The 10,094-nt window shown below is 39.2% G+C and overlaps 1 protein-coding gene across 1 annotated transcript; it reads right to left on the reverse strand.

Moving 5' to 3' along the window:
- Nucleotides 1–6,620: 6,620 nt before the first annotated feature.
- Nucleotides 6,621–9,268, reverse strand: LOC126584194 (protein MEI2-like 1). The gene is made up of 4 exons (XM_050248654.1): nt 8,670–9,268; nt 8,211–8,324; nt 7,912–8,053; nt 6,621–7,185 (listed from the first exon to the last, which is right to left on the reverse strand). Exons 1-4 carry the CDS (start codon nt 9,266–9,268, stop codon nt 7,024–7,026), a joined length of 1,017 nt encoding a protein of 338 aa, XP_050104611.1. The 3' UTR covers nt 6,621–7,023.
- Between the last annotated feature and the right edge of the window lie 826 nt (nt 9,269–10,094).

Genomic DNA, 10,094 nt, shown 5'->3' on the forward strand with positions numbered 1-10,094 from the left:
ATACCGTCAGAAAATGCTCAAACTTCATATTAAGACATGAAGTCTTCCCAAGACCCTCATCTCAATTATCGTCTTCAGGTCCGAGGCATTTTTCTAATGCTCTTCCAGAGTCTTAGTGACATTCATGTCATCGAAATAAACTGCAACTCTAGCAAATTCGGAATACTTCTTAATGAACAGGCTAGAGGCATAGTTTATTTACATATTCATGGCTAATCAAATAATCACTTAGACAGATGTACCAAATTTGCCCTGATTGTTTGAATCCAAAGTGGACACCTCATTGTAGCAAACCATGTAATTCTTTATGAGCTTACATACAAATCTTCCGTGTCCAAACCCTAGTAGAGAGACATTATAACCACATTCATAGGTTGCAATCGATTGCCAGGCATTTGGGAGAAGTTTTGCGCTATAAGGCTTGCATTATATCACACAATTTTATTTATCTCATCACAATTCATTTCCTACTTGTAACATGACAGGGTTACCTTAGGCATTGTAGGAACCATAGGTCCAACCACACTTTGATAAGGAATATAATTCACCCGGATTGTAATTTGACCAATAAGTTCTATGTTGTCACTAATCAATGGAACGGAGTTCGACATCATCATTTTTCATTTATGTTGGTAGCTACCATACAAGTAAACATCATCGAGATAATTTCATTCCAATTTCATATCTTACCCAAGCTAGTATATTGGACCAAGAGCTTCAAGTCTCGAGATAATCCAGATTAATCTCATGAGATGGAACGGTTGAGACAGTGATCGAGTAGGCATTCATTTTATGCTTTATCCTCCCTCTTCTGAGGTAGTGAATCCTAGGAACAAAGTAATTTGCCACGCTTTTAGCCAAGGACAAATGATTGGCTGGCAACTTTTTGTACCATGTGCCTATATAAAGGGAAATAACTTATCAGGGATGACAAATCATCCTTCGGGAATGGCACATTCAATCAGGGATGTAAACTCAAACTTCGTTAGCTACGCTATCCTTGCATGCATGTTTGTAGTTACTATATATGATCTTGTCACTTTAGCTAGATTAGAAAAATGCGTCTGAAGCAACATTCTAAAAGCTAGAAACATCACACTTGCTTATCATTTTGTGCAGTATAGAGATAGACATAAGACATAATCGTCACGTTCATGGCAATTAGCTCCGTTCTTCAGGAAAGCTAACACTCTTATCTCCCCTAATGACAAGAATATTGTCTCATTGAAATGGCAATCCGTAAAATAAGCGGTCTCTTGCAAGGGATCTAAAGGGCTATTCAAAGGATAATCATAATCAACAAAGGTTCATATCCTTCTTTTAAGGACCCATGTTGGATATGTTGCGGCGGTGCACTTGGTTCATATACTTCATGTCGTACCTAGTAATCAACTGTTACGCCAAAAATAGGTTAGGTGGCAATAGGCCTCATGCGGACCAACATAGTTGCATACAAGATTGCATAGCCATAGGCAGAACCAAAAACTTGGTGTGTTCACTAAGGTTCAGGCAACCAATTGATTAAGCACTTTATGACCGCTTCTGTGAGATTGTTTTAGGGTGAACTAGGAACATGATGTTTAACTTTGTTGATGCACAAAACCGGAGAGGTCTTGGAACAACGTAAATCCGACCGTGAATCTGCAAAAAGGTAAAGAACATAAGATGTATCGTGGTTCACCCCAATGTTTGGGCTACGTTCACACTGATATTATATTCCTCTGTTTGTGAGAGGATTGTGAGGAAGAGAGAGCTTTGTAATGTGAGAGTGAGGCTTTGGGGATCTCAAGCCTCCCCCATTGTGAGAGTGAGGAATCCCTTTTTATAGAATAAGGGCTCCTCACTTATTACATGTTTGCCCCTTCATTTATTACATAATTACATTTGAGTCATCCGAGTATTTATACGATGTCTAAATACGGAGGCCCTAAGTATGGTACAAACAGTCGTCCACCAAGTCTTCAGTCAAGAGAGTTTTTTGGCTGGAGACTTGAAATTCAGTCCATGTATGGGCCGAAGTAACTAGATGTCGTTTAGAACTGATACTCGATATGCGGCAGTGCCTAATCTGAAATAATGCTTAACTATAAGTAGCACATGTTGCGAGGCTGCTCTGCTTGTGGCTTATGTTGCCTTGGTTGGCTCGGCTTGTGGCATTGAAGGTAAAGGAGTCCCTTTTATAGAATAAGGGCTCACTCCTCAATACATAAATGATGGGCTAAAGTTGATGCTCTCTAATGATGGTGAGGTAGTCCTTTTTATAGAATAAGAGCTCGCTCCTCAATACATATGTGATGGGTTAAGAGTTGATGCTCGCGGCGGGGTGGTTGCTCAGCTGGCGGCAATGCTCTCTAATGATGATGAGGGAGTCCCTTTTATAGAATAAGGACTCGCTCCTCAATACATAAATGATGGGTGCTCTCTAATGAAATTGAGGGAGTCCCTTTTATAGAATAAGGGTTTGCTCCTTAATACATAAATAATGGGCTAAGTCCCCCCAAGTATTTTTCATGAGGCCCAGTTGTAGAAGCCCAATATATGGAGTCCCTCAAGTCTTCAGTCAATAGAGTCTGTTGGCTGGAGACTTCAAATTGAATCCATGTATGGGCCAAAGTGGCGGTTGTTCGGATGCGGTATTTGTATACCCTGCACTGAAGCTTTGTCGGTGAAGCTTTGCAAGTGAAGCTTTGAAGCTAGAGCTTTTGTAAATGAAGTTTTTAAAGCTGGAGCTCTTGAAGCTGGAGCTCTGTAAATGAAGCTTTCGAAGATGATTGACATGAGTGATGCTCATGAATGTTTATGTTGATTGACATGAATGATGGTCATGAATGTTTATGTATGATTGACATGAGTGATGCTCATGAATGTTTATGTATGAGTGATGCTCATGTATAATTTTGGAGTACTAGACGTACTTTTGATCACCTGGTTGGTGATAATAGCGGCAGGCTGCCGAATAATTTTATAGTACTGGGCGTACTTTTGATCACCTGGTTGGTGATAATAGCGGTAGGCTGCCGAATAATTTTGGAGTACTGAACGTACTGCAGGGTGCTGAATAAATTTGAAGCCATAGGGCCTGGCTCTTTTGGGCATATGGGCATTCTCCCTCCACATAGTATTCCAGCCCATTATTTTGGGCTTGCGTTTTTTTTTTTTTTTTTTATTATTACCCTCTAATGGGATTATACAAATGTCTCCGAAAGATAAAAAAAATAAATTACATCATTCAAAAATAAATCCGACCTTCTGCTCAATAAGTCATGCTCATAATTCCCTTTTCTGCATGCCATCACCACCGCAATTATGTCTGCTTCTTTTTATCTTCTTTTGCTTTCTGCTTTTGCTTTTGCTTTCTCTTTTCCCTTTCTCAAAAAATGATTTCACATGGCTTTCTCCTTTTGCTTTCTCAGAAATCAGAAAATGATTTCACATGCATGAAACTGCGAGCACATGGCTTTCTCCTTTTACTTTCTCAGAAAATGATTTCACATGCATGAAACCGCGAGCTCATCCATCCGATTCCTCTCCGTCTCCAACACCACAGCCGTCGATTGCCCATTTCCTGATGTGGGTCAGTTCTAAAACACCGACCCATCGGAGATTACAGGTGGGTTTTAGGTGTTGACGATGATTAGGGAGCAAGGCAGATGGCATGAGAGAAAGAAGAAGTAGCAGGGCAGATGTGTTGATTGCATAGCTGTTGATTGCATAACTGTATCCACAACGATATTATTGACTGCATAGTTGTATCCACATCGGTATTGTTGACTGCATAGCTGTATCCACACCGACCCATTCTGAACCACGATACTGTTGACTGCATAGCTGTATCCACAACGGTAGGAGTCTGCCCTGCTGTGAGAGTTTTTGATTCAGTACAGGTAATCTTCCTTGGGATGTCGATATCAAATAGCTGCATCTTCTTGTGTTTAGCTAACAGCTTTCCATTGGTGCCAAAGACACAATACAACTGATCCCCAGAACGCTCCACTAAAGATCCATCAACAACATTGTTGTCTACTTATCAATTGACTTTACCCTTAAAGTAATCACTCATAGACTATCCAATGGATCAGTCGTTCTGATTATTGTGTTAATAAGGGAAGGATGGGTGACTTCCTAATCTTCAAGGGGAGGGCATTTTTTATATTCAAGAGAAGATGGACATAATTACTCACCTCCAATAAGCTACAAGTAGCAGGAGATTGGGATTGGAGAGCACAACCATTGCTCTCAACTGATTGATGGTGTTGTATCGGCGATGCTGATACAAGCCTTCTCAAGCTTCTTGCACTTGCTGGCTGGTCACGAAGTGAGCCAGCAGGACTCTCAACCTCCACCAGATGCCTGGAAATCCCGACCCCATTTCTCCTCTGCTGCTTGCGGTGGAGCCGACCGTTGGCTTTGCTTATTTGCTCGATTTCCCAGACGGAGGAATAAAGCTTTCTGGCAAAGAGTGACATTGCGGAGTGAGGGATGAGGAATTCTGAGGTGGGTTCTCTGCGACTCTGAGAAGAGAAATCGTCGAGCCTCCAAATGGGTGGTGGCGTACTGGAGGAAAGCCCTCCTCTTTTCCTCACCAACACAACCCGTTTCAACTTTTTCACCATCACTCCCCCTTCCTTTTTCCCTTCACTTTCCGCACCTTTTTCTTTTTCTAACATTATGATTGATTCCAACCCAGAGGCTTGCCATGTTGAGAGAAATTGTACTAGGGGTTAGCAGCCGACCCCGGATTTGTAAAGTCTCTATATCCCCTCCCCCCCCCCCAAAATGTGCATTCACGGCTTCACTAAGATTTCCTCCATATTCCTCCAGCTTTCGAATCGCGAGTGAGTAAGGCGCGCCAATGATGCTCATGTACGTGTCGATCATGTCCTGAATTGGACTTGCCATTGCCGTTCGATTTCAGAGAGAAGTTGCAAAAAGGGATAGAGATTTCTGGAATCCAATGTTGGATGTTATTGGGAGTAGTGTAGAATGTGTGTGTCTCTGCTTGTAGGTGTTGGGTTGTTTGGTACTTGGGTTTCTGCAGATTTCCGATGGAGGTTGTGGTGAGGTTTCACGATGGTGAGATGAAAAATGAAAGAGAACCGACATAGCTTTTCGTGTCGTTTCCCACAGACGGCGCCAAATGTTGATGCACAAAATCAGAGGGGTCTTGGAACAACGTAAATCCTACCGTGAATCTGCAAGAAAGTAAAGAACACAAGATATATCGTGGTTCACCCCAATGTTTGGGCTACGTCCACACTGATATTGTATTTCTCGGTTTATGAGAAGATTGTGAGAGAGATAGAGCTTTGTAATGTGAGAGTGAGGCTTTGGGGATCTCAGGCCTCCCCCATTGTGAGAGTGAAGAGTCCATTTTTATAGAATAAGGGCTCCTCACTTATTACATATTTGCCCATTCATTTATTACATAATTACATTTGAGTCCCCTGATACGATGTCTAAATACGGAAGTCCTAAGTATGGTACAAACAAACTTCAATCTAAAAAAAACATGCAATGATTACCAAAAATCTTCAACGTAAACTCTTCGACATTATCTAGTATTTTAGACTTAATCGGGGTGGTGAACTCTCAAGGTGAAAATCACCTAGAAAATTAGCGGCATGCACGTGTGGACAGTGATTTGTGTATTGATACATCAACCATAAACTATAACATGGTTGATCGGTCCACAACTTTTCGCTTAAATTCATGTAAAAAAAGGGTTATGCAGTATCTTTTCTAGAGATGATATAGAAATCCAATTTTTTTAACGAGCAATCTTGGTAAAGTGTGCTTGTAGACACAAGATTCTTACTTCGGAGAAGAAGATGCTAGTGAAAAGTATGTGGCGCATTACTATTCAGCCTAAGTGTCCCAAAAGTTAGTGCCAATTTAAAGATTCCCTCGACTTCTGACTTCTGGACAGCCATTTGTGATATGGTGTGCCCCAACCCTTGCATTTCATTGGGAACTGCTTCGAGATGGGTTGTTTAAACTCGATGTTGCTGGTTGAAGAAAAGTCCCTCTAATTTTATTGGAGCAAGTGGAATTCTTAAGAAATGTGGAACCATAATTTTTCAAGCCTGAATAAGGCCAATTGAAATATAAAACATAATGTAACAAATATAATAAGACAAATTTAATAATTGACGGAACAAATACACCGCATTTGCCATATCATAAATGCATGACTGGTATAAAGGTATGATTTCCCTACAATTATCTTCAAGTCATTGAAGGCTAAACGTAGACTTTGATTATGATTTAGCTCTTCAAAAATTAATATTTTAAAATTTACTTTTAGTACTAAATTTTTCATCTTCCATGCAAAGCTATATTTTATTCACTTTCATTTTACTTCTTTTGGCAAAACTTATCATGCCTGGAGCTACATATATATTGCCCAAGGCAAACTTAGTATAATTCTTTTGTCCGATTATCTTTAGCCTTTTAGTTGGAGATTGATTTTGTAAATTTTAGGGATGCGACTTATAGCCCTGACCTAACATTTTCCAGTGCGAAATATGAAAAGCGTGCAAAAATCACTCCAATTGAAATTAAAAGTTTAAAATAGAGATGATGACATCATTATCCATGGGAAAACAGGACAATCAGGGCCGTCCATATATGGAAGGTGGAACCTACCACCTGCTCCATTACGTCTTGGCCTCATATCCATGTCGATGGACACGAAGGACCATGACGAAGTCCAGGTGCCAAGCTCCACCCCCTCTAGGGTTTGGCCTTCAACCGTCTACATCTTTTTACATGCACTACTGTACTAGCAACAATCTAGTACATCCACCGCTACCATCTCATTACATATCCTAAAAGCTGAAGGAAGACCAACTAGAACAGACAGGGAAATGGAAACTTAACCAAACTAAATCTAGGGCTTACTTTTCTTATTACAACACTAGGGCAGTAGTCGTACGGAATTATCTGACGGTGGAGAAAGAGATATGAGACTGACGTGGACCGACAACCATCATGATTGCCTCCTTTCTTTGATATGACGAGCGTTTAATTGTCATGTCGATTAAGATCCACTGCATGGCCTACAGTCGAGATCTGAACAGACATCCTGGAACCGTCTCGAGGTGGGTCGAAACACACCGGCAGCACGTCCTCTGATGCACAAGGAAACCTCATCGTCTCGAAATGACTTACCAGCTCCTTCTTGCCCTGATCACCAATTACGTCGTAATTAATCACCACTAACACCATTGTATCATTCATTATATTTTGCTATATAAATTTATTTTCCAAGATCAAAATCATACATTAATGAATCAATTAAAAATTTGCAACGTAATTGTATAAACCACTAAAACTTTGAACAATTACACATCACAATTCTCCTTCCATGAGATGAAAATTTTCATTACTAATCCCCGCTCCTACCTTCGACTCGGTCATAACCAATGAATTTAGTAGATTATCTAATCGATGTCAATCCCAGACGCCTAATAAAGTCATAAGATTGAAATGAAATGCTAGCTAATTGCAATGTATAAATGAGGAAATAGATACAACTAGTACACTTTGTATCCAAATTCAAGATAATGTTGGATTTTTCACGGAAGAAGGTTATCCCTTCAATTCAACACAAAAATGGTAGGATGTGGAGAATATGGAGATGCATGTTTCGTTCATGAATAATCCGTTTGCGGACTTCAACTTGAATAAAGTTTCAACTTTCAAGTTTGCAATGATTTCTTGCTTCAAGACGCATTGAATTTAATGACTTTCTCCAATCCAATTTAATTCTATAAACACCCGTTTTAAAATCAATCAAGGCTATAAATTTAATGGATACATCAGTTATACATTGAATCTAGAGCGACTGCTCCAATCTAATTATAGACATGAAACTAAAGTTTATATGTTAAATATTAATTAAGCCCGTACCTGGATTTTGGCGTAGGCAATTTCACGTTTCTTTGAAGAGTAGAAAAGATCCCAAGTCTTCCCACCAGTCCCTTCAGAAAATTTCCAGACTGCCTTGCTGTTGGTGAAGTTGACGAACGCATACCCTTTGTTAAACCCAGTACTGTGTACATATATGTGCCTCAATTAGATCAAAATCATCTAAATTACCAGTACTGTATCTTCATTAATTATATTTTGATTCAGAAACAAAGCTCAAAAAATAAGTTATCAGACATTAATTAGTTCGAATGTGAAGTAGGGTAGTAAGTACAACTCACTTGAAGTCTATAGGCAGATATAAGAAATCATAGGATGAAATCTCATCTCCTACATCCGGTTTATCATTCTCCTCAGCGCAATGGGCATCCAGAAACGCCATCAGCATATCCCGGCTTTGATTCACAGAATCCAAAATTGAACCAAATCTCATTAGAAAACAGCCCATGCATGATGCATATATATACGTGCACCAATTAGATGAACTCAAGAACGCAATTATCAACCAAAATCTCAAAACCAAGAAACAAAGCTTTAAAAAAATTGAACAACTAATTCAGTAGCAATAGAAAATAAAGAGGATTGAACCGCTAGTATGTTTCTCGTCAATAACAAAATCATCAGTACAGTAACAAAACCTGGTTGATAATTATCAATCAAACATTATAAATCCGACAAGTTAAAACCCAGATAACCAAAATCACGCAACCTATGGGGACATCACACACACATAAACATACGTGTATTTGTTTGGGATATTTCTGATCATGACGGCTGTATTTTCTCCATGTTCTTCCACATGCAAAACATCCGAGTAACTTTTGGTTTTCACCTTCTTCGGCATAGAGAAATTATTTAAGTATTCCACACGGAGATCATTACATCCCTTCCAATTAATAGTTCTAAATTTATCGTCAGACATCCTATAGCTGCCGCGAACCCTTGGCTTCCACTCCTTCCTCTTCTCGTACTTACCCTTTTGCTTTTTACCATCAATACTACTCCCTAGACATCCATAACTGAAAGTGGACCTTCTTCCCCTAACTAGCCGTATGGGACGAGGAACAGTCGTCTTCTCGTTTTGGACCCTATCATTGCCATAGCTTTTCTGCTGCTGTTTTTCAGGCACTTGAGGACCTTGTGCAAAGTGATGAGAGGGTAGGGTTTGAGCAGTGGGAACAGAGGGATTGAAGAAAACGGTAGTGGCAGTTTGATGGGAATATGAGGAATAATAGTAGCTAGGGTTTAGCGGGGGCGGTGGGGGGCAATAGTAGGAGGGGAAGTACTCGGGTGCAAAAGGGTTCAACCGTTTGAAACCTTCTGTAATTTCAGCAGCCATGGAAGGTGAAAGGGGCCGGTTCAGAAGCTTTTGGGAGAGAGGGAGACAGAGAGAGAGGGAGAGCGATTCTGGCAAAAGGAGCAAAAATAGCGTTTCTTTTTTTGGCAATTGATGTGTACAGATTCAAAGGATTTCACTCAAGAGCCCTCCCACTTGTTTATTATAACTGAGCTAATGTCGAAGATGATTATTTGACAAAAAAAAAAATCGAACACGATTACAAAGGAATGTGATATCCACACATCTTATTTTACTTCTCACATATTTTTTAAATTTTTTATTATCGAATCGAATGAATTGAAAAAGATTATAGGACAAAAATTATCAAAAAGTGTATGAGAAGTAAATTAGGATGTGTGGATAGCACATCCATACGAAGTATCTTTGTTTGATTCATTCCTCTACTTGATCGTGTTTCATGCCTAATTTTTTTGTGGCAATTATAAGGTTTAGATTATGTCTAGAAAATTTTTTGAAGACGAAGTTAATCAATGGTTAACTTAATTATAACGCAATAACTATCAACAAGTTAATAGTTCTATTATATGATTTATCTTCTTGAAGAGTCCATTTGATAATTATTTTGTTATAAATTTATTAAATACAAAAAAACAAGAAAGAGACAAGAGGAGAAAATTTTCATAATATAACTGAAGAGACACAAAAAATATATCATTTTCTTTGCTCATATTAAGACATACGAAATACCACATGACTATCTAGCACTTGAAAAAAAAAACTCAAGCTAGAGATAGAAAAGTATTTTGAAGAAATGGTGATCGAATGTACAACACAAAAACCAAAATCTGAAATTGAAAATTTGACA

Source organism: Malus sylvestris, chromosome 10 (genome assembly GCF_916048215.2).
Source record: "Malus sylvestris chromosome 10, drMalSylv7.2, whole genome shotgun sequence".
Taxonomy (NCBI): domain Eukaryota; kingdom Viridiplantae; phylum Streptophyta; class Magnoliopsida; order Rosales; family Rosaceae; genus Malus; species Malus sylvestris.

What these genes read in the sequence shown, in the direction of transcription:
- LOC126584194 (XM_050248654.1), bottom strand. Translation starts at nt 9,268, where the DNA reads ATGGCTGCTGAAATTACAGAAGGTTTCAAACGGTTGAACCCTTTTGCA. An exon ending in TATCTGCCTATAGACTTCAA is followed by an intron (nt 8,054 to 8,210) that starts GTGAGTTGTACT and finishes ATATGTACACAG; the next exon opens with TACTGGGTTTAACAAAGGGT. An exon ending in TTGCCTACGCCAAAATCCAG is followed by an intron (nt 7,186 to 7,911) that starts GTACGGGCTTAA and finishes ATTGGTGATCAG; the next exon opens with GGCAAGAAGGAGCTGGTAAG.